The sequence below is a fragment of the Crocodylus porosus genome, unplaced genomic scaffold, assembly GCF_001723895.1.
Source record: "Crocodylus porosus isolate Cpor-Errol unplaced genomic scaffold, CroPor_comp1, whole genome shotgun sequence".
Taxonomy (NCBI): Eukaryota; Metazoa; Chordata; order Crocodylia; family Crocodylidae; genus Crocodylus; species Crocodylus porosus.
Window position 1 is genome coordinate 1 of NW_017728906.1, and position 23,088 is coordinate 23,088.

The 23,088-nt window shown below is 49.4% G+C and overlaps 1 protein-coding gene across 1 annotated transcript; it reads left to right on the plus strand.

Annotated features, from left to right (window-relative positions):
- Window positions 1-751: 751 nt before the first annotated feature.
- On the plus strand, window positions 752-14,753 carry LOC109324948 (SID1 transmembrane family member 1-like; the record flags this gene model as incomplete). The annotated part of the gene is made up of 12 exons (XM_019557090.1): window positions 752-855; window positions 1,712-1,835; window positions 3,861-3,978; window positions 4,512-4,648; window positions 6,331-6,439; window positions 6,877-6,891; window positions 7,588-7,664; window positions 8,081-8,127; window positions 9,464-9,569; window positions 10,505-10,615; window positions 11,915-12,028; window positions 13,251-14,753. Coding segments are annotated over 12 exons (1,125 nt in total), but the record flags the coding sequence as incomplete, so codon positions are not given.
- Window positions 14,754-23,088: the final 8,335 nt, after the last annotated feature.

A 23,088-nucleotide genomic window follows, 5' to 3' on the forward strand; every position in this document is an offset into this window, starting at 1 on the left:
TCGGAGGCAGTTTGTAGATGTGCTTACCATTTTCTAAATTGCGTTAACTGATTTGCATCACACCGTTCGAATCCAATCTGAATTTGAATTAATTGTTAATAGATGATTTGATCATTGACAGTCAGTGAGGTTTTTTTGCATTTTTTCACTTCTGCAGTAGAGACAGCAGAGGGTGTTAGGCACTGCCCACTGCTCACAGTCAGTCATAAAACTGCCCTAACTTGCTACACCTGGTGGTGGGCATGAGCAACAGCAAGCCCTACATATCTGCCATATATACATGTTAATTAATACAGTTTATATTGACTAATTTGGACTGCCATAGTCTGCATTAACTTTAATCCTTATTCAGCGAGGATAAGATAATTCAGACTGGAGCTAATTTTAATTCGGACTACAGGCGTCCACATATATGTAGTGACGGCTATAGTGTGGATTAATCCTAGAAAAACATGATGTCTTTAAATAGCCAGAGTGTTTAAGCAGTGTGGCCCCTTCCCTGCTACCTCAGATCACACATGTAGCTTCAAAATCGTTCAAAGGGCCAGAGACTGTTTTGACTATGCCAGGTCTTTGCCAGCACTAGGGATACATGGTCTGTAGGTGCAGTGAGACAGGCCATGGGCTGGGCTCTTCGGAAGGCAAAGTTAGTAGGGGGCAGGTTGTGGTATTTGTGTCTTGCCTGAAAGGACAAGGCTGCCTTGATCTGACTTGCTCTGCCTTCAGTGTTGTAAGGACAAGCTAATGCCAGCTCTCTGTCCAATCCTGTCCTTCTCTGCAGGTTGTGAATGTAACGGGCAATCAGGACATCTGTTACTACAACTTCCTGTGTGCCCACCCCTTGGGTGTCCTGAGGTGAGTGAACCCCAGCATGTACTTTCCCCTTCTGGGTGTGAGACTGTCTCTCAGCCACGCATGCTCAAAGGCTGTTGTCTTTCTCAGATACTGCTTCGCTGGGGAGGGGGCCTCCTTGGGAAAGCATGTTTTATACTGGCCCAGCTTATGAAGATGGCATTCGTGACATCCTTAGGAGGGCAGGGCTGGGAGTAGGGTCTCCCCATCCCTGTCTGAATGGCAGGGATGGTTTTCCACTGAGACAGTCAAGTCTCACACAAGGGAGGACAAACTGTGCGAGTGCTAGACTTTGAGTGGAGTATTTGCATGGGAGCCCCCAAAGGTCATCCCTATGGCTGCCCTGACAAACATCTACTCACCTGGGGAGGGGCCACAGGGCTGCTCAGCCTTTACTCCAGACACCTGGAGGAGTAGCAGCTCTTCAGAGAGGTCCAGGTCAGCCTGGCTGGGTTAAAGAAGTCACTGTTCAGAAGGGCAGCATGGAAGAACCTTGTTGGGGGTGTCTAGTAAGTCAGATCACTGGGCCAGGCCAGACCTGCTCTGCTGAGCAGCTAAGGCTGTGGGGCATGTGAAATCAGACACTTTGGATCCTCATTGCTGCTGTGCCAAACCTTCCCTCCAGCTTAAGACCACATGTGTTATTTGGGTGCCATACCCTGGCCAGAGTTGTGCAGGAGGTCAGACTAGCAGGAGGATACTACTGGCCCTTCTGGCTTTAACATGCATGTCTGCTGCCTGCTTGAACCAGCCCAGGTTTGGGGTGATGTTGACTGGTCTGTTTCAACCTGCCTTGCTCCAACTCACCTTTGTGGCCTGTGCCCATTTACATCTTAGGGATATCCTTTCCTCCCCACAGTGCCTTCAACAATGTCCTCAGCAACATGGGCCATGTGCTGTTGGGCTTCCTCTTCCTGCTGATTGTGCTGCACAGAGACATTCTCCACTGCCGTACCACAGAAGCCAAGGAGGCCTGCACATTGGTAGGGATTGCGAGGCTTGGACAGGGGGAGAGGCTGAGTGGAGAGAGTTGAATGGGGGGCTCCCTGGTGCCTACGCTCTGCTGGGCATAACAGCGTTTCAGAATGCCATGAGGAGGAGGGTGGTGAGCAGGATTTGTTTGCTGGGATGCTGGAGGGGGAGGGGAGGCATTCTTCTGGCAAGGAGCTGGTGCTGGATCTGTCATGTGGCCATTGCCATGCATCAGCCAGAGCTGAACTTGGGTATTAGCAGCAGCACTAGCACAGAGTGAAGGAGAATCCTGCTCTGTGTGTCACAGGCCAGCAGGGCACTGAGTGTATCAATTTTATCACAGGCCAACTGGGCTGTTTGATTCAGTTTTGGATTGAGGCGGCAAAGTTGGGCATGAAGCAAAGGTGAATTTATTATAGCTTACACACACACAACAGTTAACAGAAAGATAAATGCGATAAGCAGATAATGCAGTATTAAAGAGCTAATAGTAAATAATAACAACAGATGGATCAATTCTGTTGCAGGCCAACTGGGCACTGCGAGGGTATTAGCCACTGGGCTGTTCAAAATGGCAGATAGACAGACATGGGTTGGCAACTTATCGATAGTCCCTCAATGCCAGGTACGTGTCAAGTGATTCCAGTGAAGTCAGGTGTCCCTTGATCAACGCTGTCAGAGGGTTACTGGGGAAGGTCCCTGGATCAGGATCCGATCCTCACTCACACCAGGAATCTGGGGTCCGGGCGTGGGACAGAAATGACCGTTCTGTTCCCTCCTTCCTGCTGGTTACCTGATGCACATGCTTTTTATACCTAGTCTTATGCTAGTCTGTTGGCCTCAGAGCCACTCATAGTGTTGCCCTATAGTTGTTACCCTATGGGATTGAAAGGTGTTAAAATTATCATAAAAGGTTACTACCCAGACTTGGGTTTATCCAATAAGCAAATTATGATTCAGCACCTTTAGGTTTGAAATTGACATTGCTCTGCCTAAGTTCCAACCCCTTTTAGGGTTCATTTGAATATGATTTCCTGGGATATATTTTCTTGGAATGTGTTGGTGTGGCAGGCACTTAGATCTAGTTTTATCATCAAGGATGAACCCTGAGCAAAAAACTGTTAGGTCTTCTCATCTTACAGCTACAGCTTTGCCTATGGGGCCCAGTCAGTTCCATGAACAGTTAATTTTATCATTTTGGTTAAACTTATGACAGACAAGTTATATTTGCAGTTTACAAACTTACAAGCCTTATATTAACTAATGTTACCCATTTAGGCAAAATACCAAATGCTTCCAAGAAGTACATATTTATTGTTTATTAATTCCTCTGGTTCTGGCCATTACATCTGTGTCCCTCCCAATGGATGAGGTGGTTCTGTGTGGTCCTCTGTGGATGACAAGTGTCTCCTCTACATCTTGGTGTGCCTTACTATGTGAAGCCTCCAGAGGGCCCTGTGGAGAGGAGCCCAAAGCTGTGGAGGGAGTCTTCTAATGGTAATCTATAAAGAGGAGGAAAGCAGCCCCTTCGGTCCCAAGGTGCCATAGCTGGCTCTGCCTTAGTGGCCTGAACAGGAGCTTATTCCAGTCCCAGTGCAAGGAGCCTCTGCCCTTCCCACTGTGACCTTATCAGCTATCACAAATCTGTACTGGCTCTGTTTAGTATGTGGATAGGAGATACTAGAGCAGGGGTTTTCAACCTTTTTGGGTCAGTGTACTCCCGTTGGCTGGTTGAGGAGGAAGCCCTGGTTACCTGGGGCACTTCTGCTCCTGCATGGAAGACTGCTGCTGTGCCTTGCTGGCACCCAGCTCCCACGTAGCCAGCTACATCCTGCCTGCCTCAATTCTGTGTGGCTGCAGTGACCTGTGCCATGTGTGGCAGTGAGAGTGGCCACGCTACAGCAGCAGGGGAGGGGATGTGTGTGTGCGCACGCGCCTGTGCATGGGTGTGTTTGGGCAACCAGCTTGAGCCTGCTACGGGCCTGCCTGGGAGATCAGCAGTGCTGTCACACTGAGCATGTTCTGTTGTCTTTCAGGAGTATGGGATCCCCAAGCACTTCGGTCTGTTTTATGCTATGGGCATCGCCCTGATGATGGAGGGGGTTCTCAGTGCCTGCTACCATGTCTGCCCCAACTACTCCAACTTCCAGTTTGGTAAGCAGAGAACCCCAGGCTAGAGGAGGAGACAAAACCTACCCCACCCTTCTCTGCTCACGGGAAGGCAAGGTTTGCAGTATTCTGCCACTCTGGGAAGCAGGATTTTGTGTGCCTACAAGTCATGCCCCTCACCCTGACCTGCATTGTGTTGGGTGTTCAGTGTGTGAAGGACTGGAAGGGTTTACCCCAGTGTTTCTCAAGCAGGGCGCAGCACCGGCCTGGGGTGCCTTGAGATTCCTCTGAGGGTGCTTCAGGCTGCCATACAATGTGCAATGTTTGCACTCTTAGGGTCCACATTGTCCAGTATTGATGCTAGCTGTAGTTTCATGGTACCCTGGGAGGCTGTGGGCATCTTGCAGTGAAAGCCAAAAGATTGCTGCAGCACAGAGTGGCTCTGCCTGTTAGTGGGGGCCTTACCTCACAGTCCATCCCCGGATATAGGGATGACCCTGAACAGCACCCCCCCCAATCCTCTGGGCCAGAAGCCAGGAGAAGCCATCCTCAATTTCCCTTTCCTGCTCCTTTCACAGACACCTCCTTCATGTACATGATTGCAGGACTCTGTATGCTCAAGTTGTACCAGGCCCGGCACCCAGACATCAACGCCAGTGCCTACTCAGCCTACGCTTCCTTTGCGGTGGTCATCTGCCTGGCTGTCCTTGGAGTGGTACGCTGCTTCCTGTTCCACGCCACCTCCCTGCACTGGGGCCCAGTCTCATTTTAAAGGAGAGGGGCTTCTTGCCTTGACAGGATATGCTGCAGGGCAGGAGTAAAGAGCATTATGTGTGGAATCCTGGGGTGAGATATTAGGGTGCGGGGGAAGGGGAACTCTTCTCTTTACTAGTATTTTATTTATTCCTGACCCAACGTCATAGATTTCATTGCAATCTCTGGTCCTCTGAATAATTACTGCTTGGAAGCAGACACTGAATTTGATCAGGTACCTGCTGGGTGCAGATCATAGGACACATGGTACCATGCAGAGGCGTCCTTTGCAGTACAGGCTGAGTGCTTATGCCTGGCCCTGGCATACCCTGTGCATGTCTCTGACCCTTCCCTCACAACTAGCCATAGCCCCCAGAAGCCTACAAATGCCAGAAACCCATTTGGTGAGGCAGTCCATGGAGCTGTTGCATCTCTTAGGCCCCACTAGCTACCAAATATTCTAGGAACAAGTTGTGTTTAGTAACAGGGCCAGGAGGACCTTGTGTGGAGCTACCTGGAGAAAGCCCCTTCCCCACCCCACCAGTGAATCCAGGTCACTGTTCACTGGGGATCCCAGGCTCCCAGCTATGGCAGCATGTTATTGAATACCAGCAAAACCAAAATTGACTGTGACCCCAGTTCAATACTGCCCCTGAAGAGCAGTTGCACTGTTAACCGCATTTTGCCTGGATTGTGCAATGTGCAACACAGCCCACAGTTTCACACTAAGAGATGGGAGCATAGGTACAGTAACTGGCAGTGGAATTACCAGAGCAGCAGGGGACCTCTGGGCAATTCCTGTTTTTATTGCTGCAGTAATTCTGGGCTTTTTGGGGGCTTGGATGTACTATAATTGCGCTTTACTGTGGAAACCCAGAGCACTGCATGGGAAGATGCTTTGAGGTAGGGCACAATACAAAGAATATACCCTTTTTCCTGTACCCACACATGCATATAGAGCTGGCTGCTGTGTGCTTTCAGCCCCAGTGACTAAGTAGAAAAAGCTTCTGGAAGGACAAGAACCCCAGGGGGAAGCATGTGGTCAGAACCCTGCTACTGCTAAGGCATGTTCAAATCTGAAACACTGATGGTGGATTAGTGCAGCTCTGGCATGTCGCTTCCAACCTTTAATTAAAGGAGACTGAACAGGCAATGCAGAGCATCCTAGGTCTCCTGATGCAGGGGGAAATTTTGACTGGGTGGCTGTGTGGGAAGAGTAAATGGTGGAATCTGGCAGCACACGGGGTGTCCACACCTGACAATTATTCACCTTCTTGCGGCATATATGGTAGCTTCCACTCAATGGGAGCTTTCCCCCTGCTCCCTTCTTTGGGCTCTGGCAGTATTGAGTGCTTTTATCTCAAAAGAGTGTCCCAGGTTTCTGAGGTGCAGCTCTGGTGGGACTCAAGTGCTCAGTGCCCTGCAAAATCCAACCTTTTTGTGGAGGTGCCATATCACAGAGAGCAGAGCCTCTTTGAGGCCCCCCTGGTGTGACCTCTTTGGCTGTGGTTGTTGGCAGGCTCCTCCTTACTCTTTGGCCAACCTGGCCTGTTCTGCAGGGCCAGGTGGAGGATGGGGCCGGGTTACCAGTGGTGGGACCAGGAACCCACTGTTTTCTCTTCCTCCTTCATTTTCTCCTTTCAGGTGTTTGGCAAAAACAACATGTGGTTCTGGGCCATCTTCTCAGTCATCCATGTCTTGGCCTCACTAGCCCTCAGCACCCAGATCTACTACATGGGCCGTTTCAAGATTGGTGAGCACAGAAACTGGGGAGGGAAGGGGCTCTTTGCCACGAGTGCCCCTGCCTGGACTAAGTCAAGGGGATGGGCAACAGCCCTGTCTTTCTGCCTGTGTCTGTGTTCAAGCGGGAAGTCTGTTGTCAGTGCCCCTGCAGTGTGGTCTTCCTGTTCTGCCAAGTGCATGCACCTTGGTCTCCCAGCTCCCTGTGAGCTTGCAGAATGACCTGTCCTGAGCACTGGAAATGCTGGGCTCCTGAGGATGCAGCCCCAGAGATGCTGTCTCCCCAGGGCATGATTCTTGTGCTAGGTCTGGGAGGGCAGCTTAGCCAGGCAGTGCTTACATGGGCTCCAGGAGCCATCTGCCCTCCAAGCTGGAAGTGCCAGTCCCCAAAGGCTGTTGTCCTCCACTCACAAACCTTTCTTCTTTGTCTTCTGCTTCCAATGGCCTCAGATGTCTCTGACACAGGTAACCAGCAGTCCCTTCCCTCCATGTCTGGACTGAGCAAGCAGTGTTGCAGTGGCCAGAAGCTCTAGCCCTGTGGGTTCTCTAGTAGTGAAAGTGCTGGTGTAGCATGTTGCTCAGGAAGCATGCCAAGCAGGCTGCCTTAGCAGGCAGGGGCTCTGTGCCACTCCCACCCCTGCCTCTGAAGGGCTGGCCAGTGTGTGTGCAGATGTTTCTATTAGAGGCTGTGCTGGCTCCTGGTGCTGGTGCTGAGGGGGGAGCTGCCCTGCAGTAGGAGCTGCTTCCACCCTCTCTGAAATCTTCCAGCCATTTTCTTTTGAGGTGGAGATGAATTTCCTTTTGGTATTGATTGAATTTGGTATTGATTTTGCCAGGCACCAGCTGCCTCCTGCAGGGTGTGCTGGGGGTAGTGCCAGCACAGCAGTATTGCGGGGGGAGGAGGGAGAGGAGCAGTGCCTACCTGCTGTGGCATAGCCAGGGACCAGGCAGCTGGCAGCTCTCCAAATGCCAGGGTCCCCTTGGGCCCTTGCTGCCTCCCACCCTGTGCATCCCTGAGTTGAGTGGTTGATTTCCAAACAACCCTGCTGGGGGTAGGTGCCCCAGTCCATGTGTGCTTCCAGTTGGGTCCCCCAACTTACCAGCTCCTTCTGGTTTACTGTTCTGGAGACATTGGCTTTCCATTCCTCTTTTTTCTGGCAGATTTTGGGATTTTCCGCCGTGCCGCAATGGTACTCTACACAGACTGTATCCAGCAGTGCAGCCGGCCAATGTACATGGTAGGCACTCCCCCACACTGCCACCCTGGCAGTCACCCATTTGGAAGCTAGGACATGGGCAAAGCTACTCAGAGCTCCCACAGGGAGGGCTGGGGACTTCTCAGAGGAGCGGTTAGAGAAAGGATTGGATTAATAAGGAAAAAATGTCCAAAAATCCAACCATCCTCCACAAACTCATCTTGTTCAATTCCCCTGCCCTCACCCCAGTTCTTTCTTGGCCTGCAATTAAGTATGTGACACTCCTGACCAAGCTGGTGGAGTCCTTTCTGAGGGTGTTCGCATAAGGAGGTCAGCATTACTTGGAACAGACACCCTCACAGCCTTCCCCATGGAGTCATGTTTGTGTCTCAAGCAGCAGGTGCTGGTATTTCTGCAGCCCAAGGGGAAGCATGATAATGACTCTGCTTTCTCCCCAGGACAGAATGGTGCTGCTTGTTGCTGGCAATCTAGTTAACTGGTCTTTGTAAGTAGTGTGTTTGTGGGTGCATGTATGTGGGGGTGGGGTATGTCTGCAGGGATTCTTGAGGGCAGCCTGATAAGGTGATGTTCAGTAGCATCTGTGTTGGAGTCTTTTGGCAGCTTCTCTTGCATTTCAGTAGCACGCCTCAAAGGAAAGATGTGTTCCTAGCTTCAAAGAGCTGAAACCAGGTTCAGTGACCTTGTGGGATTTGCTGAGCTCAAGCAAGTGAGGCCTGCTCAGCTTGTGGTTGGGAACCCCAATGAAGCTAACGGTGCTGTAGTCAGTAGTGCTGGTGATTCAGGAGGTGGCCCTGTCTTCCCCTCTGAGCCAGGGCAGAACTACTGTCCTAGCCTTGGGCCAGGCCATATAGTTGGAGGGACCAGCTCTTGGATGAGCGATAAAGCCAAGGTCCTGAGCACTTGTGAATGTTCTCAGTAATATTCCTGGGAATAGGTCTGTTGCTAAAAATGTCCTTCCTAGCCAAGATCCCATTTGGGGGACTCCAGATTGTCTTGTTTGGATTCCCTCCTGGATATTTAGCATTGGCAGAGCTGGAGTCCCCTGCACGAAGGACAAGGCCATCTTGCAGCAGCTCTGTGCTTCTTCTGCACCTTGGGGAGCTGGGATCTGTGGTCACTGATGTGAGGTTGCCTCAGTGCTCAGCAGTTGCACAGTCCATCAGGAAATAAACAGAATTCTGATCTCTGCTGATTAATGAAAGTGGAGATGCTGATGGTGACAGTGAGTTCTCCTGGTTGGAGTTTAAGCCTAGCCAGTGCCCCGTTTTTCTTTCATGCCTCTGATCAATTTCAAATGGCATTTCAGCCATGTTCTTCATGTTCCCTGATCTTTGCATGGGGCTTCCAGACAACAACAGAATGGAGGTCAAAAGGATTGGAAAGTGCAGGCCATGCCTGGGATGCAGGGAGGGTGGAGAGTCGGAGACTGCTTTTAAATCCTTTATTTAAAGTTGCCTGAAGACTTTGAGCAGATGGGAGAGCAGATCAGAAGAGCCACATCCGCTGTCCAACAGTCTCACAGTACATGCCAGGGAATGAGGAGCAGCAGGGGAGCCCTATTCCCCTGGAAATTAGAGCAGAGGTGTGAGAGCCAGGTTTCCTGGCTTTGTACTGTGTCTGAGTTGCTTCCCCACTCTGTGACTTGGTGTGGCCCTCTGTATTACAGGGCTGAGCCATATTCCCCTGCCTGCTTGGAGCTGTGGGAGACCAAAGGATGCCAGGGAGGGGCTCTATAGTTTGATGGGGGCAAGGTGTGGCTGACTCTTCTGACACCTCTGTGTGAGGTTATTCTCAGTCTGTCCCTCGCTCTCTTCCCTCAGTGCCATCTTTGGGCTGGTGTACCGGCCAAGGGACTTTGCCTCCTACTTGCTGGGGATCTTCATCTGTAACCTGCTGCTGTACCTGGCTTTCTATATCATCATGAAGGTAATGGTGCTGGTTGTGGACTTTTGGACCCTGGCCCTGCTGGATGTCTGCCTGCCAGGGAGGGATGGCAGGCAGGCATTCGACACAGTAATTCCACGTCCATGCAAATCCTGGGCTAAGGCAAAGGGGTACCGTCCACCTTTTCTCTCCCCCCATCCCAAATTCTGCTTGGTGCCTCACAAAAAGCCCATTAATTCAAGCTTTGGGCAGCGAGAAAGGCTTTCAACTTCAGCACACAGTTTAGTGAGGCATTGCTGTTCACCTGACAGTTGACAGTGTTTGCCCCCTACCTGCCTGTGATGATAAAGTGATCTCCTGCTGTGCTGCAGAGGTATAGGGCAGAGGGGCCAAGTAGTGTCTGATGGAGCAGCCCAGGAGCCCATCACAGAACATGACCATATTGCTGGCTCCTTCAGGATCAGATGGGAGAGTAACATACTGGTCCACATTAAGCCATCATGGCACCATGGCTCTCTGGAACTCCAGAGCACCCCTCCTGTGGCATCCAGTACCCATGCTGGGAGCAGATTTGGGGTGATTGCCAATCTGGGTAGGCATGAGGGGCTGGGTTGCTGCTAGCACCGTGGCCCTTGTGATCTCCTGTTGGTGCTGAGGAGCAGGTAGGGAAAGGCGCAGTCTGGCCATGCATCTTGAATAGAACTTATCAAAATCCTAGGCTGGCAGCAAATAAAAGGCATGCCAGGGCCTTGCAAGCCCTGGCAGCCCCAAAGGGATGTCCTGGCTCCTTGTGGAGAACAGATACCGTGCGCATGACCCATCCATGTGCCTCTGTTCTCAAGTGTACACAGGTTGGGACTGTCACTCTACATTGTGCCCTCTGTTGAGAACATGTGCCTGGTCTGACCTTGAGGACATGCCTTGTGACAGTGTCTTGCTGGCCTGTTCTGAGACCCTGTCCCTCTTGACCTTTTCAGCTTCGTAGCTCGGAGAAGCTTCTGCCCATCCCACTGTTCTGCATCGTGGCCACTGCCATAGTGTGGGGAGCTGCCCTTTACTTCTTCTTCCAGAATCTCAGCAGCTGGGAGGTAAAGGCCACCCCTTTGTTCAGCCCTGCCCATTTGTCCATCTCTCTCTCTCCTGGTTCCTCCATCTCCTTGTGCCCTGCCTCCTTCCCCAATTCCTTTTAATATCTCACAAGAAATTATTTTAGGAAAATGAGTCCTAAGCCATTGAAAAAACAAAGAATGGTAACCTCCTTCAGCTCATGCAGAAGACAAACACTGTCATGGAGACAGGCCCTAAATAGCCAGTGCTGGCACAGCTGTAGCTGAGGGGGATTATTTTCCTTGCTGCTGACTGGCACATTCATTGTGCCCTACTGGGAAAGGAGAGGGCAACACGGTGTTGATTCTGAAGGGGCTTCGGCTGGATGTTGGTAAAAAGACAAAATGTCACTACACCTGGGTAGGACCTCGAGGAAGCTCTCAGGACCCGAAGAATTCCTCCAGAGGGCTATTTCTGTGGAGGGCAAATGCCTCTGCTTGTGTCTTTTGGTGGGTAGTGCTTAAGGGTCTTTGTCTTTCCAGTCCACATCTGTACCTCCAGTTTCCTGATGTTTGAGTGCTCTCTGTCCAGTTCTTATGCTCCCTAGTGCACAGAGCACTTGGTTCAGGGCCAGGAGAGAGCAGCAGAGAGCAGTGTTAGCTAAGTATTTGCCCACTTGCTAGCCCAGTTTTGCATCCCATTTCCCTCTGGATTTGGGGCAGTTCAGAGGTGCATCACTGGTTCAGCAGGAATGGTTATCAGCCTCACTAGGCTGGGCCCAGGAGATGGCAGTTGCAGGCCAGTAGCAGAGCAGGTCCTGAAAGCTGAGGCTGCACAAGTTCAGGCTGGAGCAAGGGTGCACATTTCAACTGGGGCAGGTAACTGAATATCAGAACATGTTACCTGGGGAGGGGGTGACCCTCCTTGTCCTGACACCTCTACCATGTATCAAGACCACGTGCCCTGCTGAAGGAGATGGTTTTGCTCATCCCAAAGTGATTTGTGGGCGAGGCTCTCGGGCCCATGTTGTGCAGCCCGGCTAACTGGCACCACATCTCCTGGCTCTACAGTTCGCAAGGCCAGGCTTGGACTTCCACGTCCAGACCCCCAATCCACTTTCCTGCCACCCTGTCTCTTTGTGCCTCCTCCTAGCTCTCTGCCTGTCATGTTCTCTGCCCCTCCCTCTCCCCATACACACAGACTCTTCTGCCTAGAACGGGTGGACAAGGTGGGGGGCAGAGGTGTTCTCATGTGATGCGTGCACTCAGCCAAAGGGCCCTGTCTACTCTGAGACTGAGTACTTGTGCCTGGCCACCCTCAGCTTTCTGCTCTCTCCCCAGGAGACCCCTGCAGAGTCCCGAGAGAAGAACCGGCCCTGTGCGCTGCTGGGCTTTTTTGACGACCATGACATCTGGCACTTTCTCTCGGCTGCTGCCTTGTTCTTCTCTTTCTTGGTGAGCCTTGCTACACCGCATGCTGCCCATTTATCTCTGCTGTCCTGCCCTTTCCCCCCTTGGTTACTCCTCCTACCTCTCATCTTTCCTTTCTCCTCTCCCTAGTTCCCTGCTTTCTTCACCTTGCTAGTATGATCTGGTGGCCCCTAGTGCCTGCTCTCTGCCTCCGCACCCACAGCCTGCTCGCAGGCACCTCCCACCCCACTCAGGGCTCCTCATCCCAAGTGCCCTGCTCTTAGGGCAGCACTCTTCAGCAAAGCCCTCGCACCCTTACCTATTCTGCCTGGGCTTAGGTCTATCTGTACAGCTGCTTTTTCTAGGGTCAGGGTCCCCACCCAGCCTGCAGCCCAGGCAGCCCTCCTGGGGAGTGAGAGCCCCTCAGACAGCCCTACCTGACCCTGTTGTGTCACACATGTCTGAGGGGATCCCTGGTCACTGGTCCAGGTGGGACACTTCGGGACACCCAATGTGGTCTCCAGTGCTGAGCCATCCCTGCTTCTGGGCTTTCCTAATTTACGTGGTTTCACCTTCTACTCTCAGCCCCCTAGATGGAGCCTAGGTCCCAGTTTGATTTGCCAGTTCAAGGCCTAAGTCTGGCCTGAGCCCTGGGTTTGGAACATACACAGTCATTGGGTGGGAGGCAATGGGGAGGTGAGCAGAGCCCTCCTTCTCTGTTGCTTTCTCTTTCCCTAGCCCTGCACGTGGGCTCTCTCAAAAAGGTGTGGGAGTGTCAGTAGGAGTCAGGGGTTTTGGTTCCTGCCCTGCCTCAGCAGAACTCAGCTTTATCGTCCTTTTCCTCATCTGTCCTGTTACACTCCCTGTGTCTTCAATGGGAGGGGCACCAGAGTTGCCATCAGCTCTGGGCAGAGAAGCCCTCTGGTCAGACAGCCAGGGCAGTGGCACAGCCAGCTCCCCTCCTGCTGCTCCCTGGAACCAGCTAGACCATGCTGAAGCCACAGCACTGCAGGCGGTAGGAAGTGCCTGGGGGTGGCTGACATCCCTGCTGCCTGAGCTATGCTTCTGTTGCTGTAGCTTGCTAGAGAAAAGGAGGTAGGGGGGCTCCTGGTTCAGCTCAAACTGCTGCACAGACGTGGTCCCTGTGCTGCCCATCCATCTCTGCTCTCCTGCCTTCTCTCTGGTTTGTGGAGGGAGCACTGTGAGACACACCACCGGCTGTGTGTGGTGATGCTCACCCAGGAGCCATGTGTTCATTTCCTTCCAGGTCCTGCTCACCCTGGATGATGACCTGGACACTGTGCGCAGAGACCAGATCCCTGTGTTTTGAGCAAGGCCTGGTCAGGTGCTTCCAGAGCCACTGGGGGAAGGGCCAGAGCCAGTGCCATCTGCAGGGAAGGAGCCTGCCAGTACCCATGGTGCGCCAACCCTCACCAGGAGGAGCAGGGGAGCTACTCCCACACTGGCTAAAGGAACAAGGAGGCCGAGACCTGCAGGGAAGATTGAGCAGCACTTGCTCCTCCCATGCGCATGCATGGGCCAAGCCAGCGAGCATCCTTACAGCAAGGCAGAGGAATCATCATCCTCTGACAGCTGCTGGGATGCACCAGGGGGGTGAAACAACCATGGCCATGCTGATTGGAGGGAGTGATTTCTTTCAGGGGTGACAGAAGTTGAGTTTACTGCCTTCTACGGCCCCATGTGGCCTCCTGGAGCTGCCGGGGGAGTGGGGCCTCATCACCTGGATATAGCTCCAGGGGCATGGTGGGAAACATCTATCTCCCACCAGCTCTGACTCCTCTGCCTGCTCTGGGTTGGACCTCTGCTTCCATCTGTATCTTCTTGCCCTCATGGGTGGTGGGCAGGGGCAGTGTCAAGCCCTCTTGTTCATGGTCATTCCCTGCACACTGTAGTGGCATTGCTGTCCTCAGCATCACTCCCTCTGCCTCTCTGCTTGTGCCCTGCCCTCCATGGACCCCAGGGAGCTGTTGCTGAGGCAGCAGGAAGCAGACCAGTTCCCGGCTTCTGGCTGAGGAGGGCTGTTACACAGCTGGTAGAGCTCTAGGACAGTGAGAGGAGCCACATGTGATGGACTGCTCTGCCCAGGAGGCAGTAGCTGTCGGAGATGGTCCCTGTACAGGGTGGACTCCCCAAGAGCCGCAGCCCCAGGAATACTCTGCAAGACACAGATGTGCTGGCTTCTTTCCGGGTCCTCCTGGCCCCCTTCCCTCCTGCATATGAAATGGCAACTTCTCTTGCAGCTCCAGTGACCTGATCAGTAACTCTTTGTTATCACAGCCCTGTGCAAGACCCAGAGTGCTCAGCCCTCCAGAGGTGGGTGTTCTAAAGGGCTCTGTGGAATTACAGGTATGGTCTTATGAGACCAAGAGCCACCCCCTGACTGAGCGTGGGTGTCAGCTGCAAAGGAAGAGGGCCAGGTCTGGAGGTGTCAGAAGCTGCACATGAGCCTTGGTCATTGAGCACTTCCAAGTGTCCAGCTCTGGGCTGGAGGCTGGCAGGGCAGGTCCCCAACATGGAGGTAGTGTAGGAGTGGGGAGCATCAATTTGTAAAACTCTGGACCAAACTCTTTCCCCCTCAGCCCTCCCAAAATACAGATTTTAGACTTTTTTTTAAAACAGCTGCTGCACCCTTCCTGTTGCCAGAACTGCTGCATTATTTAAAGCAAAAAAAAGTTGTAAAGTGTTGCAGGCCTTGTGTTTGAAATGTGACCTGCTTTGCTCATTTTGAATTAAACAACAGAAGAAATGATTACACTTGGCCTGCTGTCTAGCTTGGCAAGAAGTCCCTTCCTAGGCATATTTGGATTGTCCATTTTGCTCACTTCTCTGTGTACTGTAATGCATAGCTCTGGCTCCTCTCACATTTTACCTGGACAAAGGGTTTAAGATGGGTTGCTAACATACAGCCTGCAGAGCCACAGGGCTTTGTCTATACCTATGCCCACGTTGGGGCTGAGCAGCAAGGAGCTGCACCAGGGCCAAGAAATCATAGAGAAGTCAGACTGGAAGGAACCACTGTAGATCGTCTAGTTCAATCCCCTGCCTGAGGCAGGATCACCCATGAAGCTGTGCCCATACCCACGAAGGCTGTGTGCCCCCGGAGGCTAGGGGGGCACAGCGACTGCCTGCAGGTGGCTGTCAGCAGTGGGGGCATGGCAGCAGGGAGCTCCCGCAGGCAGGCTCAGCGGTGCTGGCAGTGGGTGTGGGCTGAGTGAGGAGCTCCTGCAGGCAGCCGTGGTGGTGTCACCAGGAAGTGGTGGTGTTAGTGGGGGGAGGGGGGCTGGCTGGCAAGTGCTGACTGGTGGTCAGTGACCACCCACAGGCAGTGCCAGCAGTGTCGGGCCGGTGGTGGAGGGGGCGTTGCAAGTGGCAACTGTCCACAGGCACTGCTGGCAGCATCGGTAGTGTTTTTTGCAAGGGGAGCACCACCAAGCTCAGGGGGTGCATGTGCACCTGCGTGCACCCCCTATGCATCGCTAATGTCCATGCCACTTCTTGCTGCCCTGTGCCTTGCACCCCTTTGTCCCTCCCACCTCTCCAAGGCTGTGGTATGGGTGCAGCTTCCAGCCAGATGGGAGCCAAGGAGCTAGAAGCTGTGCCCACTGCTGCTGCTTTTCTCTGCCCTCCCCACCCCCCTCACCACCTAAGCCTGCATCTTGGGTCTAGCTGGCAGCTGGAAGGGACCCGTACTGGGGCTGGGCTGTGGGGAGGGGCAGGGGTATGGCAAAGTGGCAGAAGCATGGAAGCACTTCCCAGCTTCCTGGCTTTGGCATAACTCCTTTCTGGCTAGAAGCTGTGCTCACACTGCAGCTGGGGAATGGGTGCCTGGGGTAAATGACAGTTGCATAGCGCAGCTCCCAGCTGCATGGTGCTGGCTAGGGCATAGGGAAAGCCAATCTTCCACTGCTGATGCACCACAAGTCAGGGTGTTTTGGCCTGTGGCTTGAAAAGATTGCTGGCCCATGGTCTAAGATGAATCTCTTTTTGAAGCAGTAGTCGTCTTCCAGGTAGGTTTCAGATTGCTTGTTTTGGGCTTCATGGTCTCTGGGTCCAATTTGTTATAATTACAAACCAGATGAGGGTCTGCCTCACCAGTCACGTGGGTTCTTCCTGCCTTGCACATCAGTAAGAAAAGTTCTACGGTCCCAAGGGTGTCCTTGCCCATTACTGTGCAGCTGCACTGGCACTGTTACTAACCAAGAGTAACATTTGGCTTTGCTCAGAGAGCTTTAGGAACAGGTCTGCTGGCAATAGATAAGCCAAGGTAGATTTTTGTTTGGCTATGTTGCCCCTGCAAAGCAAACTGGAATGAGGTGCAGGAATGATTTGTTACTTGAGCCACAGAGCTGATGTTGGGACATCTGGAAGTGCAAATTTGCTAAGTGAGGTTCCCTTTCAGATGGTCTCTTCAACATAATCAAGTTTAAGGATACAGACAGTCTTTGACTTACAACATTTTGACTTGCAACATTTAGCACTTCCAACTTAAACTGACACCCTGTTTAAACTTTTTGATGTCAGTTTTGACTTTACAATGCTTGATCTGATATGACCCCACACCAACAAACAAGTTCGGTGCATCACTCATCTCCCTGGAGAACATCTGTCCAAACTTCCTTGGACACTTTCTTTAAGAAAGCAGACAAGACTCCAGAAAAACCTGTAGCCAAGACTCTTGAGAAGACTCCAGCCAAGAACCCTTCAAAAAGTCCAGCAAAGTCACCTCAAAGAAGTTCTTCCAAATCAATATGATTACTGTTTACAATATAAATACATTAATGTGGCTATATTACTCATCTATGATTGAGTACAAAATTCTGGGTTATTTTTTGGTGAAAATAGGGTATCGGGCCTTGGTCCAGGAACCAACCCCCCATTTATAACATTGTTCCTATGGGAAAATTGGTTCTGAGTTACAATGTTATGACTTAAGACATGGTTTTCAGAAACCAATTGTGTCATAAGTCCAAAGTACTGCCATTACTTGCTGTTTTTCACCTGGGCTGTGATGGCTTCTGAGAGGGTGTGGAGCAAAGTTTTCCACTCACTTCCCATTTTAAGTGACCAAATGTGTATATAAGGGACTCAAACAAAATCTCTTTGTCTCTTTCAACTCTAGAGTTGGCCAGTAACAGATAGTACCTCATTTCCAGCTTGTGTAAAGTAAGACAAGGATGTTTAATCAGCTTACTTTTGCAAGTAGAACCACACATGAGAGTATCTAGGTCCATCATACATGTATGTAAACAACTCAGCGGCAAAAGGGAATAGATGGCTTTGGGCACCAGCCTTAACATCCTCTAAGCTCTGCTTACAAACATGCTAGTGCCTGTTGAGTTCAGCTGGCAGTCTAGGTGCTGGATGCTGAGGTTCTTGTGTTGGACACTCAAGATCAGTGACCCCTTTGGAATATGCTGGCAAGAAAGTGCTGCAGAAACTAGGAGAGGAAAGAGCACCCCTCAGTGGTTCCTTCCACCCTCTCCCTTAATTCACAACCCAACAAGTTGTACTGAACCAGCTGTGAAACAAACTGATCAGTTGCACAAGGCCCTGCCATCTGTCCCTTGTTTAAAATAAATGGCAAAGCCCAAGAGCTACTGGACTATTTCCTGGTGAAACAAAATCTGCAGAGGAGGTTAGAGAGGGAGAAGGCTGAGAATTAGGGGTGTGTGAAACAGGCTGTATTTGATTTGGATTTGGCCCGAATCAGAGACAGTGATATGATTCATTCATTTTGATCACTATCCCTGATTCGATTTGGCTGAATCCAAATCTGAAGATTCAATGCTGATTCAAAGAATCAGTGATTCAGCCATAGACACTGCTTTACATGTATTTTCTACATTCCTTGAGGTACCAGGTGTGGCTCATGAATGCTGCAATGCTGGGGCAGATGGAGTGTCCCACAGGAGCGCAGGGGCCCTCCTGTGTGCTTGGCAGTGAACCCGGAAGTGGACCAGAAGTACTTCCAGTTCACTTCTGTGTCCACTAGGGGGAGCACATGGGGTGGGGCCCACCATGCCCCCTCAGCTTGGCAATCGACCGTGGGGGGACCCTGAGTGCCCCCCCCAGACCCAGGAGGCACCAGTTGTTGAGCTGGAAGGGCACAGGGGGGGCCCACACCTGCTCCCTGGTGGGACCGGGAGTACTTCTGGTCCATGTCCAGGTCTGCTGCAAAGCGCGCTGGGGATCCCCTCCCCCGTGCTTCTGTGGGACGTTTCATTCACCCCACAATTGCAGTATTTACGAGCCACCTGGTACATTGAGGTATGTAGAAAAAATATTTAAAGCTGTGTCTATGTCCAAATCTTTCCAATTTGATTCAGAGAGATTAAAGGGTATCCTGATTTGATTTGGATTCAAATATTTGGCCACTGAATCGGGCCGAATCTCTGCTGAATTGAATCAGGGACTGAAGCTTCGCACAGCCCTACTGAGAATAGACACTGGGCGGGGGGAGGAGTGGGAGGCTTAGTATATGTGTGGAGAAAGATCTCGTTGCACACAGCAACTGATAATACAGTAACAGATGGCAAGGGAATGCACACGGGGAAAGCAACAATCCTAACGATATCCAATGATGGGCTCTCAATTAGCGGTTACCACTGAGGGCACAGACAGAAGTGACAGTTTTCATGCACTCTGTAGTCATGACAACACGCATGGCTGCAGAGCGCTTAAAAATGGCCAATTGTGCAAAAAATTAACCCTGGTTAAATTAGGTATTACATTAAGGTGCTCAAAAGCAGAGTGCCTTAGGGAATTTGTGTTCCCTCCAGGGTTAATTTTTCTTTAGTCTTCGAGGTCCTCTTTTGTAAGGCTGTTAGTAAGGCTTTTGATGTAGGCCCACATCACATCCTCATAAGGAAACTGGTGGAATGTGGACTAAATAAAATAGCTGCAAGGTGAATTTGCAGTTGCCTCATTAGTGCAAACAGAGTAATTACAAATTGTTCAATGTGAGAATGACAGGAGGTTACAAGTGCATTTCCATGGGGGTCTGTCTTGAGTCTAATACCTTTTAACATGTAATAATTTGGATGATGGCACTGAGAGCTTCCTGATCAAGTTTACAGATGACCCGGGACTCAGGAGGACTGCAAACACTTTGGAGGATAGGAGTAGAATTCAAAAGGATCTTGGTAGATTGGAAAGCTGGGCTAGAGGCAACAATTAAATTAAACACAGGCAAATGTAAGATGCTACACCTTGGGGAGAATAACTGGGGGAGGGGGCTCCAATTCATCCATCCCACGTTCCGGCATCAGCTGGGGAACTCCTAGAACAGGCTCCCTCTGGCTGCAGGCTCCCAGCTAGGAGCTAGATTCCCCTGGAACAAATGGTGAACTTCTGTTTGTTCAGTTACAGCAGGGAGTTGCACTTCTGTCTGCACCCTAAAAGCACAAATACAGAATGGGAAATAACTGGCTCAGCAGCAGGATTGCTGAGAAGGATCTGGGGGACTTGAGGGAGCACAGACTCAACACTGAGGCAGCATGGGACAGTCACAAACAAAGCAAATGTGAGCCAAGGATTTTTGTGGGTGATATTTTTTATTAGATTAACCATCTGCTCTTACCTCCAACCTGAAGAAGAATGTGCTGCATTTGAAAGATCATCTATGTTTGTCCCAGCCATACAGCTGGGTAAAAGCTATCACCCACAGAAGTTCATCCCTCTTGCAGACTTTTCATAGTTTCGTAGTAGGTAGGGTCGGAAGGGACCTGAGCAGATCATCAAGTCTGACCCCCTGCCATGGCAGGAAAGGATGCTGGGGTCAAATGACCCCAGCTAGGTGATTATCTAGCCTCCTTTTGAAGGCCCCCAGGGTAGGAGCCAGCACCACTTCCCTTGGAAGTTGGTTCCAGATCCTAGCCGCCATGACGGTGAAGTAGTGCTTCCTGATGTCTAGCCTGAATCTACTCTCCGTCAACTTATGGCTGTTGTTCCTTGTTACTCCCGGTAAGTGCTCGGGGGAACAGGGACTCTCCCATAGCCTGCTGGTCCCCCATGGCCAGTTTGTAGATGGCCACCAGATCCCCTCTCAGCCTTCTCTTAATGAATTATTTTGAGATTATTGAATGGATATCTCTTCAAAACACCACTTTGGACCCTACTAGTGAAACTTATTTGGTGAGTAACACTGTGATGGTCTATAAAGATGGTACCTTCTGGTGAGGTGCCCAGATCCCTGCCACTTCTTGCTTCTTGGCATCTCTGAAAGGACCTGCTACCAATCCAGACAGTGGCCTGGGGTTTAAGGGGTTAAAGTACAGGTATACCTTAGAGGAACCTCAGGTAGGTGCTAATGAAATATGGCCAATCCTGTTTAATCTGAAAGACTGCTTTTACCTTGAAAGAGAATAAAGATGGGATTTCCCAAGGCAAAAACTGTAGGGGTTCACAGATGCTATACTGTGGGGTTTATAATATTTGTTTTGGTTTTTTTTTTATGCTTACTGCTTGTAAAACTATATGGAAGGAATCCAGTTTTGCTAGACTGGTACCAGTTTGTATTAACTTGAACCTCTGCAGGAAAACCAAGATCAGAGAGAGTACCATGCTCAAACCCAAGCCTCCTCTGAGCTTCCCCTTTTATTCTGCTCCTCTTGGATACATAGACTTATTGAAAATACAGGCAAATGCAAGCACACCCAGTAACACATTCGAAAAGCTCATATTAATTTTTGTTATTCGCTTACAGTTTATTGCAGGTTAATAAATTATTTTACATTTAAACTAAAGTTACACATGCACTTTACTGAGCAGTAGACTAATTAGCTCTGCAGTAAAACGTCACTGTCTACGTATGCACCTGTATTAGGGCACACATCCCTTGGCTGGGATGATCTAGTTAGGGCTGGTCCTGCTTTGAGCAGGGGGTTGGACTAGATGACCTCCTGAGGTCCCTTCCAGCCCTAATGTTCTATGATTCTAATTTATTTTTTAATTTGATGCAAGAAGATATGTATGTTCTGCTTACATAATCTCTAGAAATAAAAATAAACAAATAGAAAGTTTTATTTAGGTATTTACAGAAAAGAAAGGTAAAAATATCACTGAAAATAAACTTAACAGTATTGGACGATTCCACCCCCAACCCCTCCACATTTTTCTAGTTTAGATCAAGTAAATGAAGTGTTACACAATAATCAAAACATGAGATTTGAAGACTGATTTCTGTTCAAATAAATGCCCTTATCACTGTAACATTAAAAATAATATCAGCTTGTTGGGCTGATGATTATGGACATCTTTGATACACTATAACTATTCTCATTGCTCCCAAAGGCTTTTGCTGATTCTGCTTTACACTATATACATTTTTAATTGAATATGTACATACAATATCCCTTAAGTTGGAGACAATGCATATTAAAACTCAGTATATTTTCATAATATAGAATCATTTAAAGCTTTATTAACAGACAGTGGGTAGATCTACACATGCACTTTAGTGCGGAGTGCATGAATTTACTGTATTAGGGCACAATAATGAACTTTGCTATAGGATAGTACTGTCTCAGACAAGTGCGGGGGCTGCCTCCCAGCTAACCCCACACTAGCATCCTCGTGCCACAGCCAGCCCCTCCACTGCACGTTGAACCAGGTCGGAGTAGCCCTTGGCTGGCAGGCTGTCCCCCCAAGGCCCACTGCCTGCCAGGGTTGCTCTGCCCCAGTTCAATGTGCTGTGGTCCCAGGCACACCTATAAACACCCAGGAGCAATAAATTGGAGTTTACTGCATGTGGTGATGCACCCAGTAACATGTTCACAATGATCCTCCTGGCTTTCAAAAACAGTGTAGTTGCTCAATAAATATATTTTCTTTTCCTTTTGTACTTTAAGCCAATGGGCTCAAGACAAGCAGGCTAAAACCAGCAAAAAAACTAAGCTTTTATATTAAGCAGTTGAACAAACAATATTGATTATGGTACACTATAAAATGAAAATTATTCCAATATTTTGCCATGAGCCACGATAGGAATACACAAATTTCAGTGGCCACAAAGCTTGAAATACTTTATAAGTCTTCATAAATATTAGGTCAGCTACCTACCAATTTCAAACAATTTATAAAAGCACTTATGCTGACATTTAGCTGTTAAAAAATTCTATAGTTTATCATCAGTGTTCTTCCTGTCCTTACAGTTCTTTCCTCATTCAACAGTCTGTCAGCTTCCACATCTCATTAATAATACAATATTCTGACTTTTATTACTATTTGCTACAGTAGACTAGTAATAGTCACAAAGGAACTAAAGCAAAGAATACCCAGTAAAACTGATTTTGAAGTTTTTACCTTTTTTAATTTAGATAGTGTATGTTAACAGAAATATACGTGTGTGTGTGTGTGTATGAATATGTATATACAGGTATGTATGTATATATTTGTATATATATGTCTGTGTGTGTGTATGTTAGTACCAACTATAGAACTAAAAGTATTGCTAAGTCAAACCAGAGATACTTATTTAAACAGAATGATTTGTCCTTCAAATACTTTTGTACTTAATCCTGCATAATATCTCTATAATTAATTTCCATGAGAGAGCCGGGCTGTAAGAAGGTTACTGTAGTAAACTGTTAGTAAGGAAAGCAGTAGTGCAGCATTTTCAAAAACATCAAGAGTCTTCTTATTTCAGGCTAAAAGATGGAAATGAGAAAGTAAAAAAGCATGAGGCTTTACAGAATAAAAACTAAGGAAAAGGAACAATATGGCAATTGAAAGAGTATAACCCTAATCATTACTGGAACCAACAGCCACAAAACATCAGTAGTTTGGGCAAGATTGATGCACCAATTGATTTATATTTCTAATTTTAACATGCATCAGAATTTTACCATTCAGCCACCATTCCACTTCAAGCTGGATATGTGGCCAAAACTCATAGGTATAAAAAACCCTTTCAAAACATATATTTAAAAAATGAAATGTGTTAACGAACATACACATAAGCCAGATATATAAATACCTATATTCTGAAAAATATTTCAGTGCAAAGGCAATTTTAGGATTTCTAAAAAAATGTTACAAATAACATTAACTACACATAGGATGTTTATAACTACCATTATAAAACT